Below are 27,554 nucleotides of genomic sequence, written 5' to 3'. Positions count from 1 at the left end.
TTTTCTTCTCCATTCAGGCTGTAGAGCAGGACCTCTTGAGCCGCCAGAGCAGCATCTCCGCGATGCGGGAGAAGGTGAACGCGTTCGCCGAGACGGCAGCCCCGCCCACGGCGGCTTCGCTCCGGGCCAAAATGGACGCCCTATCCCAGCGGTTCACTGACGCCTGTGACAAGCACAGGGAGAAGACCACCAGGCTGGAAGAGCTGAAGAAGAAAGTGGAGCTGTTCGAGAAGACCTCTGAGAGGGTGCAGCAGTTCGTGGACACGCGATCCCAGGCACTTTCCGAGACAGATGGGCCTGGAAAAAATGTTAATGAGCTTTCTCAGCTAATGCAGGTATTAAATTTCTGTCTGCTCTTAATAGAATACAGGTACACCTCTACAAAACGTGTTTTGCTTATGAATATGTAATATAAAAAGCCAAGTAATAAAACATTTAAGAGTTGGTGGCATTATAATTGAAGTTTTTACAGTGCATTATGAAATATTCTATACAGTATGATAAGGATTATGGACAAGAAGGAATGAATTGCTGAAACATGACCAAAACATGCCTAAGATTCAGTCACACCGTTGCTCATTCTGTTCCAAAAAAGGCTGACACACTGCTTGTGTTGTTCATTTTTTGCAGAAAACCAATGCTGAGTTATCTCAACATGCAAAGGATGTGGAAATGCTGCAAAAGCTGTCGAAAGAGCTTTCAGAGATGAGCCCTGAGGGGAGCAAAGCTCAGATTCAGGGCAAAATGGAAACCCTTTCCAAGAACTTCAAAGCTTTCACAGACACCGTGAAAGAGAAGTAAGTGGGTGCATCAGGGTGTTTGTCAGTGTCAGTGATAATTTGGTGATATCTCCTTGGGTAACACAAAAGAATAATGAATTTATTTTTGTAGAATCTAAAGTTGATCTTTTTCCTGAAACTGCAGAGAAGAAGAGGTTTCTTCCTGCCAGGGGCAACTAGACGCTTTTAAGTCAGCAGTTGAGACACTGAGAAAATGGATAGAAGAATCGTCAGCTAAGGTCCCTGTGACCCAGCTACCATGCAGTGTCCAGACCCTGGAGACGAACCTGCAGGCTGTGAATGTGAGTTAAAAAAGTCTTCCCTGTGCATTTCCCTCCTTCTGGAAACAACGTTTGCTGAGAACGTGCCATGTGCCATATCTGGCCAATAAAGGATAGTAACACATTTAGAATCGGCCTAAAAACAAATCCTGTGTGCTAAAAAAATAACAAGTACAAAATAGCATACCTCAGAGCTAGTGTTCAAGATCGTTTTGTAAGAACTCTGATGATGCCAGTTTTTTTTAATCAAATGGATGTGGAGCCGCTGTGCCAATTTTCCCAGGGTGTGTCAGAGCCAAATTATTAACTATTAACCCTAACTGCCCAGCCCCCCCCCAGCAAAAACTGAAAATATAACAAAGCATAACAGACACTAGTGCAGGAGCATATGCACTGTGTATGTGCATGCTTAAATGTACATGCTGGTCTGCTGTATTAGCATTATTCTGTGAGGAAAGATGAGCTTAACGGTGAGATTTTGCAACTCAACTGTTGAACATATTGTGTCTTCTGGGTTCTGAGTGTTTTCTTTTCTCTTGTGCCCTGTCGTACTGTAAAGCAATATTGAACCCTCATCAGTTCCTGTGTCTTCTTGTGAGCTGTTTGCCTGCTTGTGTGTGTGTTGCAGGTCTTGTTGGAGGAGTGGTCTTCCCGAGCTCCTCTGGTTCAGGACATTAACAGCAAAGGATCTGAGCTCTGCAGTTTGATCAGTGTCCTGACATCTCCAGCCAAAACAAAGACAGCACCGAAGACAGGTGGGCCTGGTTTAGTGATTTCTGAGCACTTTTGTAAAAAGGCGCTTTATAAATCTTTTATTGTGGCAAGTGAGAAAAATGGAAATGAGCATTTTGATCGTACTGATCTAGTACTGGCTGCTCCGTGTTTGCAATCTGGGGCTGAAGCCCTGCCAGTAGTGGTGTAGTGAGTGTCCTGAGAACAGAACTCTGAGCACATTCAGATCTGCTCTGTGATAAAATGGGAGAGGTACATTCTAAAACACTCCTTTATTTTCAGGATCAGCACTAATAAACGGTGCGGGGCCAAGGACACAAGCCTACCTAACCAATAAAGGTACAGAACACAAACCATTCATTTTTTGTTATAAAATGTCCATATAAAAGCTAGTAATTTCAATAAAAACAGTATTCTTGTAACACATGGTACTAAGACAGAAGCATATAAAACTAAGGCTTTTAGTTTCTCTCTTCCAATTCTGCTGATAAGTACAGGCATGAATTGTAAGAATAAACTTTGTGCAAAGATAATATACATTTGTTCTTTGTTTCTAATATCTTATTGAAATGTTTTTTATTTCTAAAATCTTACAGGCTAAAGACTGCTGTAATAACTTCGCAATGATCTCTAATTTTCAAAGTATTAACTGTGCTTTTCCTGTGCCTTCTTAAGAGTCACCAGACTGCAGCTTAGTAAACTATCATAAAGCCCTGATTTACCTCAGGAGCAATCATGAAAATGGCACAGTGTTGTAATAGCCTGTGGAGAAAACTAGAGGAAGGTAGTTTCAAAGAAACCAATGATGATAAATTGGAAATTTACAAATTACAAATTGGAAATTTATGAAAAATTTGTTCAACTTATTAACCCAGGGATTTCATAAAACTTGACTCACAAAAGAGCAAGGAGTGAGGACTCCTATATATAGTGATATAGTGTAGCTTATAGGCAGCTGTAACAGTGAGTCTTGACAGTGAGTCAGGAGCTCAGTTTGGTAGAGGGTTCCTATCTGAAATCTGCTCTTCACTTAAGATGTCCACTGTAATAGACAGCCTGAACAAAACTGAGACGTCATCCTGATTGATGTGCCCTGGTTGAACTATGTTAACTGCAGAACGCTGTTTCTTATACATGAAGGAAATGCTTCTTATTTCTTTTGCACGGTTGACAGAGCTGACAGTTGTTCAGCACAACGTGTCCTACATGAATGAGGGCTACAATGGTTTGGGAGCCCTTCTGCAGGGGAGGGCCCGTGAGCTGGAGGACTCGCTCCAGAAGGTCCGTGAGGCCCATGAGGAGGGAGCTGTCCTGACGCAGTGGCTGGAGGACATGAAGAAGACCGCGGCGTCCTGGGCTGCCATCTCCACTGAAGCCGAGTCCATGAAAGCACAGATGCAGGACCAGAAGGTACTGTACTTTGTGTGGGATCTGTCAGGTTCTGCGTGTTGTATGCTGCTTCAGTAGAGGGATTGGATTTCATATTTTTTCAAATTCCTGCCGAACCCCGGTGAGTTGGTCCTTCTGATGTTGTCAAAAATTAAAAAAAACAGTGTGTACTATGAGCAATTCAATGTCCTTGTCTGAATCTACTTCACCTTATATTTTTTATTGAAAATTTAAATGCAAAAATGCTGCATTAAAAGAAGACATTTTTCTTGGTGGAATCTGGTAAGACAGTTTCGGGCAACATCTCAGTGATTGAGAAAAAACCCAGCAGCACTGGTCAGAAAGCTGAAGCAAACCGATGGTTTTAATTACAGTTGTTTGAAGAAGAGCTGAATCAAAAGCAAGGCAAACTGCAGCAGCTGAGAGAGAGGCTGCTGGACCTGATTGAGAAATACCCCGACTCCCCTGAAGCTGCAGAGTGGAAGCAGATGCTGGATCAGATAGGTACTGCTCGGGTGGCTTCTTTTAAGATCATGACAACGCCCAGGAGGAAATTAGCATGTGCTTCTGTACGGGGTTCCTTTTAGAATAGCCAGAAGGATTCATTGTTTATGCGGCATCATGTTATATGACATAATTATCTGCAAATCTAGATGCATTAGGTCGTTTATGTCCCAGGCTCTCTCACATTTCCAAAATTGTATGGTCAAAAATGGCAAGAATTGCATGGGTGCCAGTCGGAGGTCTAGTGCTTTGTTGTTGTGCTTCAATGCAGATTCCACATGGAAAGATCTCAGTGGCCAGGTGGAGGACAGAAAGCAGAAGCTGGAGGAGTCCTCCAAACACCTCACCCAGTTCCAGACGGCAGAGGCCCAGCTGAAGCAGTGGCTTTTGGAGAAGGAGCTGATGATGAGCGTCCTGGGGCCACTCTCAGTGGACCCCAACATGCTGAACACGCAGAAGCAGCAGGTCCAGGTAAGAGTCCCCCCACTTGAAGAGCAAACTCCACCCTGATCATTTCCTGAATGAAAAACTAAGCAAAGTAACACTGTAGTAATTCATCAGCCTTCCAAAAATATTAACTTCCTTCAGCAGTTTTATATAAGTTTTTTTTATTGGTTCTGCATCCAGTCTTTGGTGTTACACAAAACAGGCTGTCAATAAAGAAACAGGATGCCCATGATGTTAGCTGGCCTTTTCAAACAACTGCATTGTGGAAAATCTACTGTGGAGAAATGGAACTACATATTCATATATACAAATTGAAGGACGGTGACATATACCTGCCTGACACTGTTGCTTTTTCAACAAAACATTTATTTTTTAGTTGCCTTTGGTTCTGTTTATACTGTATCTGTACAGATTTTCGTTATTTCACAGTGGACTCTCCTTACTCCTCACAGCAGTTTGTCTGAGTCAATATTTCTATTTCTGTGTTGTATCTTTGTCCCAAAGATTCTTCTGAATGAGTTTGATACCCGCAAGTCCCAGTATGACCAGCTGAATGAGGCAGCACAAGGCATGTTGAGCACTCCTGGGGCTCCCCCTCCGGCGAGCGCAGTGGTGAGGGAGCAGCTGGCCGCGGTGGCTGACAAATGGCACCACCTAACGGGCCAGCTGAGCCAGAGGTCAGAGAAGATCGGCCAGGCCATCGCCAAAACCACCGCCTTCCAGAGCCTGCTCAAGAGCATTTCGGACAAAGTGGGCAGCCTGGACAGCGAGCTGCGGGGCCAGCCGTCACTGAGCACGCAGCCCGACGCTGTTAAAAAGCAGCTGGAGGTTGCCCATGGCATCTGCTCCCAGCTGAGAGAAGAAAAGAAGCGCGTTAAAGAGGCAGAGACCCTCTGCTCGGATCTCTCTGCGCTGGTGGGCGAAGACTACTTGAAGGCAGACCTTGCCCGGCAGCTGGAAAGTGTCATGAAGCCGTTTAAAGAACTTGAAGAAAAAGCAGGTTGGTGTTTTTGCCATTTGAGTTTGTGCCATGGCAACATTTCTGGAGACTTTTGTATTGTACACAGGTTACAATTTTTCACCATCATTTGTTTTTGATTAAATTTGTCAGAGTTTACAATATGTGAAGATAACCACTTTGCCATTAGCCAGGAACATAGTTGTTAGACTCTCTATGATGTAATTATATATTCTCACAGATTATGTTTCTTGGCTTTAGTGGCCGAGTTACAAAATCTTTAGTATATCTGTAATGTTACAGTGGAACTTCAGTAACTGAGACTCCATTTTCTTCACTGACAGCAGTGACCTTCAGTTATTGCTTATTTTTACAATTCTAAGACACATCAGTTTTCCTGAAGAGCAGTGGTATGATTTCCAAAGTTTTGCTAAGAATAATTATTCTACTATATTTAGATAGGATGACTATTGGTATATGTCATTCCTTTCTCTTAATTTTATTTCTATCATGTAATATAAGGATTCTGATTCAGCAGTAATGATCACTCTGCTGACCTAACACTGTTAATTAATTGAATTGCAATGTCTTTCAAAATTACATTGAACAGAACATCAATGTCCTTTTGTAAGGAAGATGTGAGTAGATGAATACTCCTGCCATATCTAATAAGGTTGAATGGCACAAACGATGATGAGGAAGCTGAACTTTTTTGAATCTCATTATTGAACTTAATTGTGCATGAGGTCTGCAGACTTGTGTGTGTGTATTTCTGTTATGTCCCCAGCAAGCTTATAATCCTAGCAGGTGAAACACATACAGGAAACCCAGAGGTCCCTGCTATCAGCAATAAAAGCTATTGCTACATTTGTGATACCAGTCCATTGCAAGACACACACACAGACACACACACTCACACCAGAGCCAGTGTTTTACAGAAACCGATTAACCTAATATTAAAGTATTTTTTGCGGGAGGAAACCAGAGAACCCATCAGAAACCCACATGAACAAGACAGAACTTGGAGAACTTACAAACTCCCGCCAGATAGCACCTCAGGTCCAGAATTGAATATGCAGTAAGACCCATATATGTGCCTCCATATATTCTTACATTACGATCTTATTTCTTGAATGCAGTAAACCGGATACAACAGCTCAACTCTGCGTTCGCCAGCTCACAACAGTTCCACCAGATGTCTAAAGATCTCCAAAACTGGTTAGATGAAAAAATGCAGGAGCAGTCTCAGTCTCCCCTGATTTCAGCTAAAGTTGAAACCCTGCAGCAGAACCTTAAGGAGCATACTGAGTTCCAGAAGGCTGTGAGGGAGCAGGAAGCCCCATTTGAAACACTAGTCAAGGAGGGAGAAGCCCTTTTACAAAGCACTCAAGGTGCTGAGAAAATGGCTTTAATAAGCCAGCTCTCGGCTTTGAAGTCAAACTGGGACGAGCTGAAGAAAAGCTCTGCAGAGCGGTTGGGCAAGCTGCAGGTCTGCCTTCAGAGGGCCCAGAAGTACAAAGAGCATGTAGAAAAACTGAGCCCCTGGATAGAGGAGTGTGAAACCAAGATTGGTGAAGTAAACATTTGCATTGACCCTGCCAAAGTTGAGGACTCCATCTCCCAGGTCAGAACCCTTCAGAAAGATGTGGATAAACACCGTGGCTTGCTGGAGCTGTTGAACAACGCTGCTGACAGCTTGCTGGAAGTCTCGCAGGCTGACGAAGATGTCATCAGAGATGAGAAAGCTTCCATTAACAAGAAAGTTGACAACATGACTGAACAACTGCAGCTGAAAAAGGATTCTTTGGAAGAGACTGTGCAGCGTCTGAAGGAGTTCAACGAGTCCCATAAAGAGGCTAAAGGCCAGTTGGATGGCGCCAGAAAACAGCTAGAAGCCCATGTCTCCCTTGGAGCCCAGGCTCACAGCAATAAACATTTCACCAACATGAAGGCCCAGCAAAAAACACTTACTGCATTAAAGACCCAGGTGGATTACCTTAAGAACCTTGCTCAGGGGTTGGTGGTTGACATTCCAGATGCAACAGGGGTGAGCTATCTACTGCTGCAGGTAGACTCTCTGGAAAAGGACTACAAATTTGTCAACAAGGAGATGGAAGAGGCTTGCTTGTCACTGGAAGCCAGGCTGCAGGGAATCGGACAGTTCCAGAACAGCATCAGAGAAATGTTCTCTCAGTTTGCTGACTTTGACGATGAGCTTGACAGCATGGCTCCAGTGGGCAGGGACCTGGACACATTGCAGTCCCAGAAAGATGACATCCAGGGCTTCATCGGCAAGCTTCAGGAGCTGATGACCAACACCGTCAATGCCAGCATGAGCTGCAAGAAGATGCTGGAGACTGAGGCTTCTCCTGACCTCATAGGCTTGAAACGGGACCTGGAAGCTTTAAACAAGCAATGCACGAAGTTAATGGACAGAGCCAGAGGGAGAGAAGAACAGGTTGAAAGCACCCTCACCCGTGTGGATGAACTGTATAAGAAACTAAAAAAGTTCCTAGAAAAACTAGGGTTTGCTGAAGAACATGAGGAATCCCAAGGGCCTGTTGGATTGGAGACTGAGACCATCAATCAACAGCTGGACACCTTCAAGGTAAGACACCCCTCAGGTTATATTTATGGCCTCATTTAAAGTCTATACTTGCTTCTTCAGTTTGCAGAAAATCAACAAAATAAATAGCACATCCATAATGTACGAGTTGATAATCTGTAATATTAAATTCCCAGCTCTGGTTTGGTTGTCTTACTCTGTTGATGGTCTTTTTGTTTACGGTAATTCCTAAGTTTGTTTAAAGAATATGATAAGAATTTGCATTCTGAGTTTAATTCAGAGTACTCTTTCTCACATTGTGATGAGAAACAACAACACCAAAGAGTCTGCACTGTAGGGCTATCATTTTCACGACAAAAATATTAATCCTTTCTCATAAGGTTGTTAGCCTGCAATGCATGCACTGCCTGATGCCTTATTTGTGAAGACATCTGAGCATGTTTGTAATTAGTGATTGTCACAAGTAGCTAAGCACAATGTTAAGGATGGCTTTATCCACTTCCAGGTCATAGGGGAGCCGGAGCCTGTACCGGCAAGCAGTGGGCTCAAGCCAGGATACACCCTGTGCCTGTTGCTTGCCGAGATACTGTAGGCTTTGACCCTGAAATAGATGAAGTGGTCAGAGAGCAGGGATGGATAAACTAGAGCAATTTGTTGTCCTGAAAAAAATAATAATATTTGCACAGCTAAAGCAATTATAGCTTTGTCAAATAAATAATGATTAAATAAGTTGCAGCAATAGGACGTTTCTGTTCTATAAAATCAGTAACTGTATTGTGCTTCATGTTTGTTGTACGTCTGCTTTCCCGGGTTTGCAGTGTTTTCTTTGCTTGTTAAGCCCGTGTATGTCTGTCCTCTAGGGATCACTACTTCACTTTGTTCGAGAGCATCTGGCAGTAACAAAAGAGAGCCACACTGGAGGCTATTGTTGAAAGTGACAGGCCCAAAGACAGCTGGGAGTCAGCAGGGCTGTGTGTGTTTAAACGTTCCTGTTGCAGTCATAGGAGCTGACTCTTGCTGTTTTTTTTCAGCAGTAGAACAGAGCAACATCTAGGTTTACCTACTTTTCTTGAAACTGCCTGAGTTCGTAGCTTAACTGTGTTAAAAGGAACATGGTTACAGAATGGCAGGCACTCTTATTTTCCAATAAGTATTTATTCAGGATGTTTTGGTTGCTACAGACACAATGGCAAATAGCTGTGGTATGTTAAAGCTGCTGGTTTTCGGGCTGTGATAACTTCTCTTGATTTTGTGGCTTCATGTTCCAAACTATGAAACCTGTCTTCCCTGGTGGATGGCATGTTTAGTTTTCACAATGTGTATTGATGAAAATTGATTTTCTCTTCTGTTTTCTTGATACCGTATGGTGATATGTTTTCTTGATAATCCCTCTTTAGCTTTGCATAGATTTGTGCTTTATCTTAACAGTTTCTAGAAACAACAGAATATGTAGCTAAAGTTAAGTGGATTACAGACAGTTTTTTAATGGAATAAATCCTTTCAAGATACGGAGAAAAATTAAATTTATTATTTAAAGACAACTGAGAAAAATAGCAAACTATTTTATATTATCATGAGTATCATGCACATTTTCCTTGGAAACTTCTACAGTACATATATAACTGTGCATAAAGAATATTACAGTTTTAAGGTATTTAAAATGTGAAAACTCTACCAGCCACTGCACTTTGTGTTTGTATGTTCCTGACATAATGTACTGTAGGTTTCACAAATGTGAAATAAGAATGTTAAAAACTTTAACCTCATGATTAGAAGATCCTTATCTGTTTCTGAAAACATCATGAATAAAATGCTATTTTATATGTTTTACTAACCCTCAGAGTTTTATTAAGTAATCAGCATGTTTTTGCTGTCTGTGTGAACTGATAGGTCTTCATTCCTGCACTGAATGACAACAGCTGCAGCTACTGTATACTGTACAACCTGTTCTGTTGTATTCACTGTCTCTGTGGCACTGCTGCCTAAGGGACGTTAGTAATAATGTAACTTTGAAGAGAAATCAGCATTGCATTGATTTACTCTTTTATTCTGCCCCTGGTTCCCACAGATAAACTTTGTCCTAAGAACACAACATAATAGGCTCTTCTTGTGTTTGAAGATTAGGGCTGTGCTGTTTTTTCATGTGGTAGAAACATGTTTTTCAACTAGAGAAACAACAAAACCAAACAAAAGAAAACAAAAGGGCATTTAACTTTGAACTTTTTCTCCCATATTTTTTTTGCTTTCTGCCCAATTACTGATGAAATTAATAATTCATTTAGAGTTCCTCAACAAAGCAGTATATACTAGAAAGACATCTAGGATTTACTGTACTCAGCTGTTTCTTTCACAAGCAGGCCTACCTATGTGATGTGCTGTTCTAGGCCAAGATTGTGCTCAATATTAATAAATGATTAGTTTACATTTTTTCTTCTGTATTTTTTTCAACTCCTCAGAGTATGTATTTAGTGCCATCATTTTTTCACGTGTTTATAGCTAATATCTGTATATGCTCCTGTGAAAAGCTTATGGTGACACTCTTTTTTGTGCCCAGACGTTACATCAGTGTCTTTGTGGAAACAAACATTTCTGCTACCTGAATCATTTTTACCCCTTAGGTGGGGGAAAATATGTCTTTGTGCTAAGTAAAGCTTAATCATCGCCACTGCTGTGTTTTAGTGGCTTTTCAGAAACCTGAGCTCTGTGTCCTAAAATGTGGGTGCTGTCAGACATGCATTGTGGTTCTGTGATGGAGTTAACTTTCCACAGGGATCATATTACATGTTTTTATAGTTGCATTAGATAAAAAGGCATAAACTTAGCAGATCTTTTTGCAGTTGAGTTTTGCTTTTTATGTTTATGGAGTAGTGTCCTGTAGCACATGATCAGACCATTTTTTTTGTTTCATTGAAAGCTTTGTCAGCTCTTTGACAACAATTACAGATGTCAGTGGGCCTCATGGTAGTGGAGCAGGGAAGAGCAGCTATTTTCCAAAGCAGAGGATCTTTGTAAGCCTGATCTATACGATACAAAGACTAAATAAGCTCCTTTCTTCTCCTAGTTTGAGCAAATAGTTCATGCTGAAAGCAGCAATCAATTTCTTGTTCATGAAGGCTGTAATGCCTTGAACTGAAGTTATCGAGTAATCTTCCAAAAGGGTGTTTCAATTACACCTACAGGGTTATCTTTATTGCATTTGTACAACTTTCTTGTTTCCAGCGAGGATGAAGGGATTACTGCAGATCAGCCTTGTGTTTAGACCTTGCTAAAAAAAATATTAATACACACTCTTCAAGTTTTTTAGGCTCTTTTTTGACATTTTATAAGATTTAACAGCTTGCTTTAATCGTTTAGATAATGTTTCTTCATTCACATGACATTGTTACAAATGCTGATTGAAGTGTTTTCTAGCTTGGACAATAATGGTCCAACAGACACTTTAAAGGAGGTTGTACACCAAAGCGGACATGGCTTTCACTGTGTGAGGAGAGCGAGTTAGATCGGCTGATTTCTTTCAATTTACAGCTTGGATTGCATCCAGAAACCTGTCTGAGATTCCCCCTGCTGAATATCCTTTGACTAAATCCTCCTTATCACTTTAACCACTTACAAGCCTTTGCCAGATTTTCCCTTTGAAAGTCGCATTGCTCCTACATCGAGCAACTCAAACACCACTCAGTTATTTTGCCATTGTTCCGCTGGTGAAAGCAAAATAAATAGCGGTGATTTCTACTCCTCTACTCCTGGATTTGAAAAACACTTTATTGCCTTGGCAATGATCCTGGTGTTAAATTACCTGAGACCAGAGCCGCTTTCCACATTCCGGAGTAACTCGTAGGACATCAACGCACGCCTAAGTAACCAATAACCAGTCTGTAAAAAACAAGAGAGAAAAAGAGGAGAAAGATCTGTTTCTGCCCTGCATGATGTCACTGGATTGGTGCAGCATTCAGTGAGTCTTTTGCAAGCCTCCGGATTCCTCCCACTGCATCAGCTCTGTCCTCTGGAACAAGACAAATGGTGTTTAGTGAAAAGATGACTAAGAAGTTAAGTCATGTGGACCATGGAGACAGAAGGAGAGAATTAAAGAGGTCAGGCATCTACCAATCAACATGTGATAGAGCACCCCTAGTAGGAATGGAGTTGTGGCAGATGTTGCCTGAGTAATGAAGAGGGGCGTGCCTTTGAGCTCACTGCTAGGAGGGTGTCTGTCATTGCAGGAAAGCCAGGAGAGAGCAGAAGAGCTTTTTATCTGGAGCTGTTTGCTGGAAGTGGATTGTCTTTTGTTTTGCTGAGCCGTGGATATTTACTGGGATCTGGCAACGGGAGCAAAAGATGTTTTGCAGCATTTGGGATGCTTATGGGTTCTGTTTTTAAGTGAGTATGCGACAGACAGCGACTTAGAAATTTGGCTCTGAGTCGAGCTTTCCGTTGTTGCAGTGTGAAAATATGTTTAAAGTTTTCACAATGGAAAGGGAAGAATCAAACAGCAAATTCTTTGAAGCAAGGTAACTGACAGAAGGATTTAAATGGGTTGGAGCAGTGACAAAGCAAAGTGCTCAAGTTGTGGAAACCAGAGCCATGAACTGAAAGGAAACTAAGGAGAAGATTGTACTGTTTCTGAGCCATTACGTCTTCAGCTTCTTTCAGAAGAAAAGCTTTTTTCTTGTACTTTTCAGTATCAAAAGGATATTTTTGTTACTAGTTTTTATAGTATTTGCATACACACTGTAAATAATCAGATGTTTTTGTTTCTATTAATGCTAAAAGCCATCTTTATTTATGATAGTTTTATTGTTTGCCTACAAATAATATTTTTATAAATATTAACCTAGCTTTGTATGAAGTAATATATAAGAGCAATATCTGAAATTTGCTTGAAAGCAGGAACTTTAATTTTAATACAGTAATTTTTTAATATGTATTTTAATTTTAATACAAGCCATTAAGCATCTTTGTTCTCTTGTTGTAGTCTTGATCTAGGTTTGCACAAGTGGTAGGTTTTGTTTGCACTGAAAGTAACCTGTAAACCTCATGAAATATATATAGTATTTAAAAATTGCATATTTTACCTAGCCATTTTTATTTTAATTACTTCCAATTGTGTTGATTTATAAAGAAGCCAAAGCTGTAAAATATGGGGAAGCCGTTAAGCAGACCTGACTGTTTACGCCAGAACACTGCCTGTGTGGGTAAAGGCGAAGAGGAGGATTTCAACATTGATGACTGCTACGTGCCTCAGAGATCAATCTACGACACCGTTAGGCTCAATGAGCAGATTGACTCTGGTTCAAAAGGAAGTCTTGCATCTCGGCACTTTACTGACCGCACTCTTCCATACTGCCACAGGACTCTGGATATGGGTACGCTGTGCAGCAATGGGGTTTTGGCCTCTTCCAGCGTCTTTGAGCTGAGAAGCCGTGAGACAAACAAGCTAGATGAGAAAATGATTTTTGATGCTCTGAAGCTCAACAGTGACATTATCAGGACTTCAGGTATGGTGGTGCCCAAGGCCAAGTCTCATGGGGACAAGAAGGAAAACAGACGATCGTGGAGAATGTTTACGCCTGCCAGCTTTGCGGAATATGCCAACCGAAGTGAGAGCTCGTTTGCAGAGGGTGCTGATGTGTCTGATCTGTCGAGAAGTGGCAGAGGCAGGAGCACTGCCAACTCTCTCACCTCAGAAGAGGACTCGGGCCTATGCAGCCCGACAGCTGAGCGAGAGCTGAGGAATCGCTCCGTACATAAGACTGACACAGGTGGGAGAAGCTTGTCTTTCACGGAAGCCGTTCATGCTAAAGGGGACCTAAAGGCAATATGTTCTGTAAGTTCAGACAGAGAGGAGCATCTTTTCAGCCCAGCCCATGACTTGATTCCTGTTTCTCTATATTACAACGATGTAACAGAACAGGAAATGCGTCTGGATACGGACATGTGTGTAACAGAGCAAAGCAGAACTGATCAGATGGAAAACAAAGGAGAGAATGAGAACCTGTTCCAATGGACAACAACACAACTGCCAAATGGGATCAACTTCAGAGGCCACAATCGCTATTCCAAAACGTATTCAGATTACAATGAGCTGCCCACGGTGGAACTGCTGGAAGAGCTTCCTGTCCCTCGGGAATGTGTTGGGGTCACTGAAGAAAGAGCGAGACACGAGCTGGGAGACACGGGCGCTATTGACAGTGCAGCTCCCGGTGACTTCCACCCAGAAAGTTCAGGGTGCGGTGCTGCGGAAACAGAGGTAAAAGACTTAGCCAGCTCAAAAGAAAATGAAGACTATCCATTGAATGGCCTGGTGATGGATGAGGGGAGTGACAGCATGGTGGAGACAACAGCCACATGCCCTGAAAAGGACAAAAGCAGTCCTTTCTCCTTCAAGGTATCCAATAAGCAGTGCATTTAACATGTGGTCTATAAACACAAAGTCAGGAGAGCTTGCTGAGTGGTCATCACAGTTAACACCCTTTGTGATAAGTCAACCACTTTTGATTAGGTTTCCTTGGTAACCTGCCTCATTGCAGTCCTGCCTATCAGGTTACAAAACAGACAGATTTAGTGTAGTTTGCTGGCTAACCTTTGACATGTACCTATGATCCTACACAACTTGGAGGTGAATGATGAGTTTCTTTCTCCTTGCTGTCTTTCACCATGTGTTTTGAGTGTTTTCGCAAGAAGAAATATGTCAACTTTTCAGCCTTTGCATTTACAACAGTGTGTTTTAATGGGCCTCTATCTTTGCAATCATTCTTTTAAAAACAATCCCAAACATGCCTGTCATGTTTTCATTAATGAGATTTCTGAAGCAGCTTGACTAAAAGACACGTGAAACTTTTAAATAGCTTGTAACTAGCACAGAAATACTTGCGTTTACCATAAATCTAAAATGTTTGGCCCAGGATGTTGTAAAATATTTGGCTATAATCCACTCCTAGTATAATATTGGAAGTTTAAAGCTGTAATGGCCTCTTTGCTTATTTTAATTTGAAATTGAGTTATATGCATAAAATTCTGATTTGGTTAGATATGTTTGCAAGACTAACATTCTCAACAAAAAGCCAGGTGAATAAACAATGATTATGTTAAGTCCTTATTTGTTTAGCATGGTCAGTTGCCCCCTCCTACATGCTATAAGTCAGCAGAAAATATTTTCTTTTACAGTTAAAGAAGGAAAACTACATCTGATGTCCAGGCTGGCATTGCATTTGAATTTTAAATTGTCTGATATAAATGTAGATGAGCATAAAAGTAGAGGCACTGAATTTCAAACATGTTTTTAAATTACCTTTTCTGAGGAAACCCTCCTTTGAAAAGGGTAACATAAGTTCTGAATTAATATTTAATATTCCCTATGACAAAAAATTATCCATGTTAAAAAAAATTACCAAACTCTTCAAACCTCCTTTAAAGGGTTCCTGTTTGTGCTGCAGTTGCTTTTAAGGATAAACAGTAGCGAGCTGTTGAAAATCTGAGGTAATGTCCCTCACCATGAAAAAACAAAGAGTGTTTCCTGCTCTTTCAACAATACTTTGTGCCTGTTTGTCTACTGCATTCATTAACTCTTCAGACAGATTCTTACTCTTAAGATATGCATGTTTTACCACAGCATAGCTGTTTGCAGTTTACTACATTATTTGTTTGAACTGCAGGTATTTCAGAAAGAAGAAATTGAGCCCCTGCAACTGCAACTGCAAGACCTGAACTGGTTGGGTCAAGGCCTCATACAAAGTGCTGCTAAGAGCAGCAGAACCCAAAGCCTTGAACAGGACCTGGAAGATGTTAACACTAGGTGGAACACACTTAATAAAAAGGTTTGTTCCGTTTTCATTATTTCACATTCCCTTTTCTTCTGTGCTTTCTTCTCTAATGTACTGCTGAAGTACAATAGTTCAATAAATGCTAGTTCTTTGCTAGGCAGCTGGGTTTCAGAAATGTGAAAGATATGACTGCAGAAAATACTGTAATTATAAAAGAATGTACATGATTTCAATTGTTCTGTCAGTTTTCCATTTATTTTCTTCATTTTATGTTTATGAAAAGTATGTTTCTGAAAAATAGGTCATACTCAACACAAATATATGTGAAACATTTCTTAAGCAGTAATTACAATTTGTGAGTGTTCATTTGCTCCATTCATTAACTCTGAAGGTACACACTGATGCATATATCACGTCACTGTAGCTGAAGCCATTTGCAGTGATAAAAACCATATCAATTTTTGTCTGTCAGTGTTTGCAGAACTACAAGACATTTATACTTTGCTTTATGGTTACTAAGTGTCTCAATGGGACTGGCAGAAGATGAAATATGCCCCGAAGGGGGAAAAAAGAGCTAATATGTTTAAGGGGGTGTATCCACACAATATGTCCACAGGTTGCTGAGCGAGCCACCCAGCTTCATGAGGCCCTGCTGCACTGCGGGAGGTTTCAGGATGCACTGGAGTCGCTGCTCAGCTGGCTGACAGATACAGAGGACCTGGTGGCCAACCAGAAACCCCCTTCTGCCGAGTTCAAGGTGGTCAAGGCTCAGATTCAGGAACAGAAAGTAAGTCACTTTATTGCAGAGGCCCAAGTCTTTGGCAGTGAACTGAGAAGTTCATATTTAGCACGGTGGAGCTGGGGGCCAGCAGGGATGAAAGGTGGCGTCCTGCAATCATGCACATCTCTGTACTTTAAAGCTCAGGACTGAGAGCCGTACTATGTGCACTCCTGCATTATGTCTGCTGAGAGTGTGAGTTAATTAAAATAAGAGTGCAGCACTTCTGTACCAAAAGGTTGCAGGAGTAGGGAACAAGTAGCCCATCCATTGTTGTATAAGCCGGTACCCTGGGCTCTATCTTGAAACAGCAGGATGAGACCCTGGGATCGTTCAGCGACGCCACTTCCTCCTCATGCAGTCTCTCCACGCACGGCTTTGAATACTTGCAGTATAAGTCTTGCCCAACTAGATGCGTTGGACATCTCATCCCTCCCCTTCATCACATCCTTCTGAAGATTAGTGCATTCAGGAACTGGGCTGTGATCGTTTCTATAATATTGCCTTTTATAATAGAAAACTGTGTGGTACTATGTTTGTCTCCTGTCAAGATGTTTAGTTATTTGCCAGATTTTGGTTGATTTTCATGGTGTATTAAGTAAACGTATGGTATCTATATGGCATGGGCTGGTTAGCAGGTCTTAGAAGTACGTCCCTACTTGTGCTTATTTCCTAGTAAAAGGAGGACATATGAGGTGTCTGTCACATATACAGTACACAGTAGCTTCTTTATTAATGTCTGTTTTATAAGAGATCTGTATTTCAGAGATGCAAATATTTCTGAGAAGATGCAAAGATATTATATTTCTGTTCTGCTGTGCCCTAGCCTTTCCAAACAAGTGTGTAGTTTCCAGGATCATTGCACATTAATTTGAAGGCAAGCACAAAGAGCAAGTGAAGTTGAATGATAAAATCATTTTAGAAGAATTCTAATAAATATAAAAATTATTTTTCTTTCAAATACCCAGTATTTGGTAGTTTTTACTGCACTTGTCTTGGGTGAGCCCAGGTGACCTACAGTCCTGTAACCCGAGCAGTCAGGCGCCCAGACCGGACACTCTCATGTAAGGAGTCCGTACAACACAAGCTCAGCTTCAGTTGCTTTCACTGCATACTTTTCTTTTTTTGTTTTCTTGTAACAGCTCCTGCAGAGGCTGCTGGATGACCGGAAACCCACGGTCGAGTTAATTAAAAACGAGGAATGGAAAATGTCTGAGCTGGCAGAGCCAGCGGACAAGGAGAAGCTTCTGAAAGAGATCGGCAGCCTTGCGCAGCGCTGGGACATGCTGCTGAAGAAGGCAGAAAGCAGGTCTGTGAAACGGCCTGAAGTCCACCTGCTAATGAGAAGGCCTGCCGGTGACATCCACATTCAAGCTGTAGCAAGCTGCTTATCAGATATCGCCTGTTTCTGGGGCTTAAATACCTCAAAGCACTTAGGTGTAGGAACTATTCTGAAAGCATTACCAGTCATGCCAAAAGAAAGTCATCTCTCTCTTCAAACAGCTGCTGCAGGGTCAGATTGTAGAGTGATGCTCTCATTCTTTTCCACTGAATTGTTAGTTTAATATTATTGGGGTTCTAATAATACATTGTGTTAAAGTTGCATAAATTCAGGGTTCTTGCCCCTTTTTAAATTTGGAGTAACTACAACCGGGGCTTTTATACAGCATTATGGCCAACACTTGGGCATAAACATCTGATTGATTAACGTCTCATGATACTGATAGCATGTTTTCATTGCTGTTTCTGCTTTGATTTAGCAAAAGTGTTCATGATGATGACTTTAAAGGATGAAATACCCAAAATCCATTGTTTTTGTCTAGAATTCCAGACAGAAAATTGTCTCATAATTTTTTTTGTTCATTAATCAGCCTACAATTGTGTTTCCTGTTGGCGCTGATCTAGGCACCGACAGCTAGAAAGTATCCTAGTGGTAGCACAACAGTTCCGTGAGACCCTGGAGCCTGTTGCAGAGTGGCTAACAGCCACTGAGAAGCGACTGGCAAACTCGGAGCCCATTGGGACTCAGACTAAAAAACTGGAGCAGCAGATTTCACAGCACAAGGTAAAACCCGTAGGCCTCTTTCATCATAAACACACCCTTTTGTTTTTATGATTTCTCCGCTTCATGATTTGTTTAAGTACAATCATCGTGCTTATTCTTCTCTTTTGTTTATTATAATTTTTCATTTGTTTGCATGCTCCTTTTCTGTTATTTTATTTCCATTTTCATCACTTAGGCGTTAGAAGAAGAGATTATGGGTCATAGTAAAAACCTGCACCAAGCTCTAAGCCTTGGGCAGACTCTTAAGACTCTGAGTTGCCCTGATGACAAGCAGCTGGTGCAGGCCAGGCTGGATGCCACTCAGGCTCACTTCATTGAGCTTCAGGAGAGGTGCAGGAGGAAAGCAGCCATGCTCCAGCAGGCCTTCTCCAATGCCCAGCATTTCGGCGAGGATGAAGTGGCTCTTATGAACTGGCTAAATGAGGTGCATGAAAAGCTGAGTGACCTGTGTGTCCAGGACTACAACACGGAGGTGCTTCAGAAGCAGCATACTGAGCAGCTGGTATTTTGTTTTTGTTGTTTTATTTTATCTCGTTTATAGCATGTCTCAGATTTGTTTTGGGTTTTTTTGCATTTGGTTGACTTCACTCACAGATTGTACACATTCTGTCACTTTCAAATGCTTTGCTAGTCGTTGCTGAAGTTCTGTCTTTCGTGTAGGCTCTTCACGAGGACATCGTCCTCAGGAAACAGAATGTTGACTTAGCCATTCAGAATGGATTGGAACTTCTGAAGCAGACTACAGGTGAGAAGAAACCAGAGAAATGACTCAAATATAATAACTTAAGGTTTAGAAAGGAGAGGAGGCCAGAGTGCAACTACCGAGCATATGTGAAACATAAGAACTTCATTGTAAAAAAGTGTTTTTCAAGATCAGGTTTGAGCCAGATACTTAGAGACTTCTATTCATGCTGCTCATGGCAACAAAGTTGGTTTCTCAAGAGGTTGTGTTACATTATAAAATGACTGCAGTGCTTAGGTGTATCATGAAGAATTATTTGCTTTTTTTAATTGCAGGTGATGAAGTTGTTGTTATTCAAGGGAAACTGGATGGAATTAAAGCCAGATATACAGAAATCAATGTGATGAGCAGCAGTGTTTCAAAGACCTTGGACCAGGCTCTGTCACTTGCAACTAAAGTGCAGCAGACTCACGAAGAGCTGTGTGTCTGGTTGGACAGTGTTGAAGCAGAGCTAGTGGCTTTTGAAGCCCAGGTTCCTGTGGGAGAACAATTATCTCAAGTACAGGAGAGGCAAAAGGTAAGACTGTCCAGGTCAGCTTGATTGCTATTATGAATGGTAAGGATGTCATTCTGGTTATATTGTGCTTCTGCCACAAAAATGCTTTAAACCTGAGGTCTTCCACTGACATACAGTATATTTAATTGTTCTCTCCTCAAATTAATTTTAATAAAAAGGACACTAAATGAATATTGTTTTTTTCTTTATTTAATTTCCTGGCATGTAAAAATGGAAGCCATTACACTAAATTTGTTATGTTCCTGACAGCACATTGACCATTGAAATGGCTTTGGGCTGAGCTAATTATTTGAGTATTCGTCATGACTGTATAACACGATTACCCAGACCGGCAGGACTGCAGGCACACACTCAGTGCGCAGAGTCACTAATGGAGTGGAATTCCTGTTCAGGAGCTCCTGAAGGAAGCCAGAGAGCACAAGGCGCTGGTGGACAGTTTAAATGAGGTGAGCAGTGCCCTCCTGGAGCTGGTGCCCTGGAGAGCGAGGGAGGGGCTTGACAAGCTGGTGTCCGAAGACAACGACAGGTACAAGTCAGCCACCGACGCCATCTCTCAACATGTGGAGGCGATTGATGCTGCCATACTGAAGTCACAGCAGGTAAACGGCACCACTGTATGTACAGCCAGGGGCCATAAACAATTCTGCAAAAGCTAATGGCCTTAAACTGCCTGCTATAAAGAGGGCTTCTTACCAGAATGCAAATTGAAAACCTGGACGATTGTTATTTAAGAGTGTGAAAGACATCTGCATGCCAAACCAAAGCTAATTGCTCCATTGTTTGAACCATCTGCCTGATTGTGTTTTACTGTCCATTGTTCAGCAAATCTGTAAAAGAACTGTGACGGTGTTTTAAAGGCTGGTAACTTGTTCTGAGGACATTTCCATACTTATCTATATAAAATCCAACAATGATGTGTTTGGATCTAGGGCATTTTAAACATGATAAAGAAAGTATTTGTCTTCAATGTAAATCTGTAGAAGTTTCATAATATGTACTGTACAAATCCAGATGGCAAAATCCCTGTGAAATCTCTGCCTTATTAAAAAAGCAATTATGAGAAAATGTCATCCAGAACAAATAAACAGTGATCAGATGTCAAAACATAGTTTTAGGTTTACATTTATAAAAGGGAATGTCTTCATGCAAGGTTTTGTAGTGCCTTTTAATAAACAGTGGTTCTGTCCCAGAAACAGTACTTGTAGGTGGATGTAGACACTGTGCTTCCCTGTCTGACTGTGTGTAAATGTGATCTAGTTTGAACAAGCAGCTGATGCTGAGGTTGCCTGGCTGACGGAAGCTGAGAGGAAGCTGACTTCAATGGGGGAAATCAGGCTGGAGCCAGATCAGACTACAGCTCAGCTTCAGACACAGAAGGTAGAACTCGGAACTCTTGCATTCACTGTATTTAACTGAAAACAGGACTGCCTTCGATAGCCTCACTCAGCAGCATGCAGTAAAACCTTCTTTGTTATCACCACTAGGCCTTCTCCATGGACATCATGAGGCACAAGGACACCATTGATGGAATTGTGAAAACCGGAGAAGCGTTGATGAAGAGCCGAGACGAGGAGGAGAAGCAGTGCTTACAGGTGCACTGAACTTAAGATCAGTTTCTCTCCAGTGAGAGTTGTTACACAGACAAAAACAATAGTCTCTACAACGGTTAATGCTAGTGTTTCGTTGAAGGGTTAGCGAATGTGTTGAAAGAACAGCTCAGTTTAGACAATGAAAGTGATATGTACACAACACCACAAACCCACTTTCCAGTGATTTATAATCAAGTGGCGAGCTCACTCAGAGGATGTGTGCATGTTGTTCGATTCGGTGGGCTTGTTCTCATTTGTCATCGCTGTTGCTGTGTCCATCCGGCAGGAGAAGATTAAGACCCTCCTGGATAAGTACAACGCCGTCAGTCAGATGAGCTCCGAGAGGAGCCTCCAGCTGGAGCGAGCGCAGTCTCTGGCCAGCCAGTTCTGGGAGACGTATGAAGAGCTGTGGCCCTGGCTTCAGGAAACCCGCAGCCTGATCGACCAGCTCCCTCCGCCAGCCATCGAGTACGACACCCTGAAACACCAGCAGGAGGAGCTGAGGGTAAGGCTGCCGAGACTTCCAGCTGCTTTACGCACCAAGCTCAAACTGAGGAATACACGCTAGCCTCAGTTTTCATTCTGCCCCACTGCTATAAGAGGTGTGTTTTTTTTCTGAAAGATTCCACTTTCGAATGGATACTTATTTTTATTTCACACACGCCGAGTCCTCCCAGCCAAAACTGGATCAGCACAAGGACAGGGAGCGTGACCATGTGTGTGTTCTCCTGAAACATGCACTTGTCATATGCTTCAGTTAGCCTCTGCGCTGAAGACAGGGAGTTCGTGATCCCTTGGTCCCTGCTGGCTCTCGTCCACATCATTCATCACCACTAGAGTCACAGTTCGACTGTGTTTGGCTAGCAGTGGTGTTGGCCAGACCTGAGCTGGTGGTGTCTGTTCTGTTCAGGGGTCATGTTGAGCTCAGAATGGGTGCTTTCACTGGTTAAGCCACTCCTGAGTCCCCATTGTACCTTTTTAAAAATGAGTCATTATACTGCTGGAGTATATCCTATGGTTGTAGACTCCAGGGTGATTTGAGGTGGATGTCTGTCCAGTTTTGTTCATCACAGTAGCCCATAATTTTTCCTCTTAATGCTTGGATGGGTTCTCTTGCTGCAGTAATGAACGACTCTTTTCCTGCTTACAGGGCATCTTTGCCTAAAGCAGGTTAATGGTGTCCCTGCATTCTTATGAAGGAATGAGGCAGCGCTTAAGAGAGGCAGAGTGGGATGGTCAGTGAGTCAGTGAGAGTCAGTGGACCAAATGACTTCATAAACCAATTAATAAAATAGAAGGAGAAAGAAAGCGCCTCATTAAATTATTACAAGAGTGTGTCCATTTACAGAATTGAGTACAATATATTGCAAGGACAGGAAAAAATGATATTAGAATAGCGGAGAGAGAGAGAAAAAATTGCATGGCAACACACGCAACATTGCATTTCTCCAGTACCGGATGAAGCCACGGTGTCTCGGAGACAAAACATGCGAAACTTTCAGACAGTTAGAGGGGAAAGGCTACTAGATCACTGAGGTGCTCATCAAAGAAGAAACAGAGATGGGTCTCAGGATAGATCAACACAAAAGATAAATACAGTGTTAACTTAATGGCACTATTACAGGACTTATGATTATGTGATTGAATTCAGAAAAGACATTTAGGTGTTCTTGATTTAGAATGCCAGCACCCGTCCACAGATGGAGTAATGGAGAATCGGTCTGCGAGAAGAACAGAAGTTACAGCTCCTGACCGGCTACGATAAAAACGTTAACGGATTATCGGTGTCCTGCTTCTTACAGCAACTGCGGGAGCTGATCGCAGAGCACAAGCCGCACATTGACAAGATGAACAAGACAGGCCCGCAGCTGCTGGGGCTGAGTCCCGTGGAGGGCGTCTCCGTCCGGGAGAAGTACACGGCCACGGACCGGCTCTACGCCCAGCTGAAGGAGGATGTCAAAGAGCGGGCCGCAGCCTTGGACGAAGCCATCTCCAAATCCACCCAGGTACCGGCTGAGGGTTTGTCCTTCAGATGCCTCTTTCCTTTTGAATGAGTTAAATTAGCTTCATCATTTTGACGTCTCTTACGCTCAATACATCGCTGACCGGCAAGCATGTCATGTTCTGTCCATTTAGCTGTCGAGACTTTTTGGTCTACAGTCTTCCCATGTTTCATGCTTTGTCAATGTCTTTGCCTTTCATTCTTCTTTTTATTTCCCTGTGTTTTCCACACCATCCTCCACACCATCATAACATTGTTTGGTTAACAACTTTTAATATATCATCCAGCTTAATGAGGTGAGGCATAAAGTTTTGCAGTGTGACTTCTGCATTCACTTCAAGTCTTCCCAAGATGAGCTAACCTCTTGCATGTTCTGTACAATTTGTTTTTTATGTGTGAGTTCTGTATATACAATTACCAGTGTTACTAAAGAGCTCCTTATAGTAAGCGCCTATAAAATTTCAGTTTTAACAGATACAGTTAAATAACTTCTGCAGTAATGTGTGTCCCAAAAGCTGCATGGCAATTCTTCTGAAAGACAAAAAAAAGTGAAGCAAAAAACTAATGACAGAGCTTCCTCATCTAGGACCATTCATCTCTATGTTCATCCCTGCCAGCTAAAAGGAAAACTTGTATCTTAATGTTGACCAATACCCATCATACTGTATTCAAATTTTCTAAAGCTAAAATGAGATGTGTGTTGTTTTTTACTGTAGAATGATGGGTAGATTAGATTCCAAGAATGTATAAGAAGGCTTGTAGTTGTGAAGTTTTCATGGCTTGAAAAGTTTGGAACTCTCTATAAGACTAATACAGTATATTGTATAAACAGTGTTCTGATTGTCTCTTTATCTCTGTTTGAACGGTTGTCATTGCCTTGCTTGCTGCCACTTTCCCTTTGAAACAAGTAAAAGCTACAGTATGCAGCGAGCTTAAACTTGACAACATGCTGTATCCAGAATCTGTGATACATTAGCTAAGCCTTGGGAAATGCTTAAGAGAAATGTAGTTGTCTGGAGATGATCTTTTTTATGATGGAAAATTAACATTTCAACCAACCTTCTAGTGGTTCAAAGCATTGTATTACTTTTAGAAACTGGCAGTGGTATTTCTATTCAAATATTTCTGTGTTTGTAGCTTAACAGAAACCTTTTAGAAAGACAGCCTTTGTTTTGTCTTTGTCTCATATTTATTTTACTTTTATCTTGCTTTAAGTGTTTCCAAAGACTTACCAGTATAGTGGTACTGCACATCTAGCTGGTTTGGGCAGAGCTCTGATAACATTACATGACTGGGCTTCAAAGTGCACGATACTTGCCTTTATCAAAGCATGAAATGTCGGAGCTTTTGCAAGTAGAAAATGGGTGGGATTCACAATATATTTTGTTTAATTGAAAAAGAAACTTCTTAAATGATCTTTTTCTTCTCTTATTGTACAGTTCCATGACAAAATTGACCCAATGCTCGAGTCTCTGGAGCGCATTGTGGATCGCCTGAGACAGCCACCCTCTATATCAGTGGAGGTAGAGAAGATCAAAGAGCAGATTGCAGAAAACAAGTCCGTGTCTGTAGACCTGGAGAAGCTCCAGCCAGCCTATGACACTCTGAAACAGCGTGGAGAGGAGATGATTGCACGATCAGAGGGCGCAGACAAGGATATATCAGCTAAAGGTAGCTTCACTCTTGCATTTTGTGGAAAAAATTGGTGTATTTTTTTGCTGCACTGGCTGAACTGAGTTTTTTTTTCTGTTTTTCAGCTGTGCAAGACAAGTTGGACCAAATGGTGTTCATCTGGGAAGATATCCAAGCTCTTCTGGAAGAGAGAGAGGCTAAACTCCTGGATGTGATGGACCTGGCAGAGAAGTTCTGGTGTGATCACTGTGCTCTCATCGTCACTATAAAGGACACGCATGACCTCCTTCGAGAGCTGGAGGAGCCCGGGGTCGATCCCTCTGTGGTCAAACAGCAGCAGGAGTCTGTAGAGGTCAGTGGGCACCCTGCTGTGTCCGTGGGCTAAATTCAATGGTCTGTTGGGCAAGGTCAAGCATGAAATTCTTAACTCACCAGTCAAATTATCAATCATCAAATGCCCAGCAGTGCAGATGTACTGACATGCTGTTTCCATTTGCGTTTTCCCTCAACATTTTTAATTGGAATGCTGTGCTTTCAGATGTTTCTGATTGCAGTTGCTTGCTTTCTTCTAAAGTCGCAAAAGCATTAAATGAAAAGCCTGTACTGGCTAGTTTAGTCTTGCATTTCCAGGTTACTCCCTCACACATCGTCATTGAAATAGCATGAATCAGAGAGACCAAAATAAAACACAATATGTTATGGTGATCTTAGAGTAACTCTTTATGAATTAGAATTCATGTGTGTTTTTTCTAATTAATATATAACGCTGTGCCTTATATAGTGCCCCGTCACATTATAATAGCTATTGTAACAAAGTAGTGTTTCAAACAATATGGTAACTGTGTTTGCAATACCCACTTGAATATTTTTCAAGGGAGAAATAACCTGTACTCGTTCCTTTACAGCCAGTGCACTTTGACCCAGCTCCCCACTCAAACCAAGAGTTTAATGTTGAAAATAAAAAGGAATAAAATAGAAAGGTGCTGTCCTTAGTGCCACTTCTTTCTTGCAGAGTTTCAAGGAAGAAATAGATGGGCTGCAGGAAGAGCTGGATGTGGTTCGTAACCTGGGAGCTGAATTGCTGTCTGCCTGTGGGGAGCCTGACAAACCTGTCATCAAGAAGAGTATCGATGAGGTAGCCACACCAGGAGTGAAGAGCTAATAAACAGCTACCTGTTTGAAACGATAGTGACACACATTACTGTAGCAAGTTCACACTGCTTGAACTTGTTTTACCACAGCACAAATAGCAACAATGCTAAAAATATAAAAGATATTGAGTAACACATAAAGTCAAATTCACGTATAATCATATTTTACCCTACAACCCTTATAAAAAAAAACCACTAACCTCTTATGGTAATTCAAGATATTAAATATAAGTCTAAAAACAGAAAATAAAAGTTAATAAAATGACTGTATAGGCTCACTAACTAGCTCTTGTAGGTGTGCTTGACTAATTATTCAGAAAATAAAACATTTTTCAATATTTATTATTTTCTGGAGTGTAAGTTGAGAGCATGTGAATTGCGAATTGACTGTGTTTGAGGTTCTTCATCAGTTATGTTAATTAAGGCTTAGGATAGCAATATCTTTAATTTATGACGTTTAATTTACTTTAGAAATCTGGAAAATTCCTGTTGCATATTTGTCTTTATTATTGTTCAGCATTGTAAGACACACATTACTTGATCTTCTTGCTGAACCTGCCTGAGTTATTCTTCATGCACAGCTGAACCCTTCCTATATTAAGAAAAGTGTTATTCTTCTCGTGATGGTGAACTCTGCCTGTATCAAGGCGAGCGTTATTCTTCACGTGCAGGTGAACTCTGCCTGTATTAAGACCAGCGTTTTTCTTCTTGTACACGTGAACTCTGCCTGTATCAAGACCAGCATTATTCTTCTTGTGCAGGTGAACTCTGCCTGTATTAAGACCAGCATTATTCTTCTTGTGCAGGTAAACTCTTCCTGTATTTAGACCAGCATTATTCTTCTTGTGCAGGTGAACTCTGCCTGTATTAAGACCAGCGTTATTCTTCTTGTGCAGGTGAACTCTGCCTGTATTAAGACCAGCGTTATTCTTCACGTGCAGGTGGACTCTGCCTGTATTAAGACCGGCGTTTTTCTTCTTGTGCAGGTGAACTCTGCCTGTATTAAGACCAGCGTTATTCTTCTTGTGCAGGTGAACTCTGCCTGTATTAAGACCAGTGTTATTCTTCTTGTTCAGGTGAACTCTGCCTGTATCAAGACCAGCGTTATTCTTCTTGTGCAGGTGAACTCTGCCTGTATTAAGACCAGCATTATTCTTCTTGTGCAGGTGAACTCTGCCTGTATCAAGACCGGCGTTTTCTTCTTGTGCAGGTGAACTCTGCCTGTATTAAGACCGGCGTTATTCTTCTTGTGCAGGGGAACTCTGCCTGTATTAAGACCAGCGTTATTCTTCTTGTGCAGGTGAACTCTGCCTGTATTAAGACCAGCGTTATTCTTCTTGTGCAGGTGAACTCTGCCTGTATTAAGACCAGCATTATTCTTCTTGTGCAGGTGAACTCTGCCTGTATCAAGACCGGCGTTTTCTTCTTGTGCAGGTGAACTCTGCCTGTATTAAGACCGGCGTTATTCTTCTTGTGCAGGGGAACTCTGCCTGTATTAAGACCAGCGTTATTCTTCTTGTGCAGGTGAACTCTGCCTGTATTAAGATGAGTGTTATTCTTCTTGTGCAGGTGAACTCTGCCTGTATTAAGACCAGCATTATTCTTCTTGTGCAGGTGAACTCTGCCTGTATTAAGACCAGCGTTATTCTTCTTGTGCAGGTG

General features: G+C 41.7%; 1 protein-coding gene across 28 annotated transcripts in view; it reads left to right on the top strand.

The window, feature by feature from the left end:
- dst (dystonin) overlaps positions 1–27,554 on the top strand; it is a 173,257-nt gene that overhangs the window by 115,293 nt on the left and 30,410 nt on the right. For 26 of the 28 annotated variants that reach the window (XM_088610623.1, XM_088610621.1, XM_088610626.1 and 23 more), the window contains 25 exons: positions 18–335; positions 631–797; positions 925–1,081; positions 1,689–1,815; positions 2,075–2,131; positions 2,967–3,202; positions 3,556–3,685; positions 3,957–4,156; positions 4,637–5,132; positions 6,230–7,698; positions 15,309–15,470; positions 16,033–16,203; positions 17,337–17,503; positions 18,100–18,259; positions 18,435–18,761; positions 18,920–19,004; positions 19,277–19,518; positions 19,911–20,117; positions 20,776–20,895; positions 21,003–21,110; positions 21,394–21,612; positions 22,910–23,113; positions 24,549–24,780; positions 24,867–25,093; positions 25,754–25,876. In XM_088610623.1, coding sequence (XP_088466749.1) covers positions 18–335; positions 631–797; positions 925–1,081; positions 1,689–1,815; positions 2,075–2,131; positions 2,967–3,202; positions 3,556–3,685; positions 3,957–4,156; positions 4,637–5,132; positions 6,230–7,698; positions 15,309–15,470; positions 16,033–16,203; positions 17,337–17,503; positions 18,100–18,259; positions 18,435–18,761; positions 18,920–19,004; positions 19,277–19,518; positions 19,911–20,117; positions 20,776–20,895; positions 21,003–21,110; positions 21,394–21,612; positions 22,910–23,113; positions 24,549–24,780; positions 24,867–25,093; positions 25,754–25,876 — 6,111 coding nt within the window. The remainder of the gene's footprint in view (positions 1–17; positions 336–630; positions 798–924; positions 1,082–1,688; positions 1,816–2,074; positions 2,132–2,966; positions 3,203–3,555; positions 3,686–3,956; positions 4,157–4,636; positions 5,133–6,229; positions 7,699–15,308; positions 15,471–16,032; positions 16,204–17,336; positions 17,504–18,099; positions 18,260–18,434; positions 18,762–18,919; positions 19,005–19,276; positions 19,519–19,910; positions 20,118–20,775; positions 20,896–21,002; positions 21,111–21,393; positions 21,613–22,909; positions 23,114–24,548; positions 24,781–24,866; positions 25,094–25,753; positions 25,877–27,554) is intronic. The other 2 variants (XM_088610638.1, XM_088610632.1) reach the window with 1 other exon arrangement.

The sequence above is a fragment of the Lepisosteus platostomus genome, chromosome 17 (genome assembly GCF_059453375.1).
Source record: "Lepisosteus platostomus isolate fLepPlt1 chromosome 17, fLepPlt1.hap1, whole genome shotgun sequence".
Lineage (NCBI taxonomy): Eukaryota > Metazoa > Chordata > Actinopteri > Semionotiformes > Lepisosteidae > Lepisosteus > Lepisosteus platostomus.
This window is presented reverse-complemented; position numbering and strand designations above follow the sequence as displayed.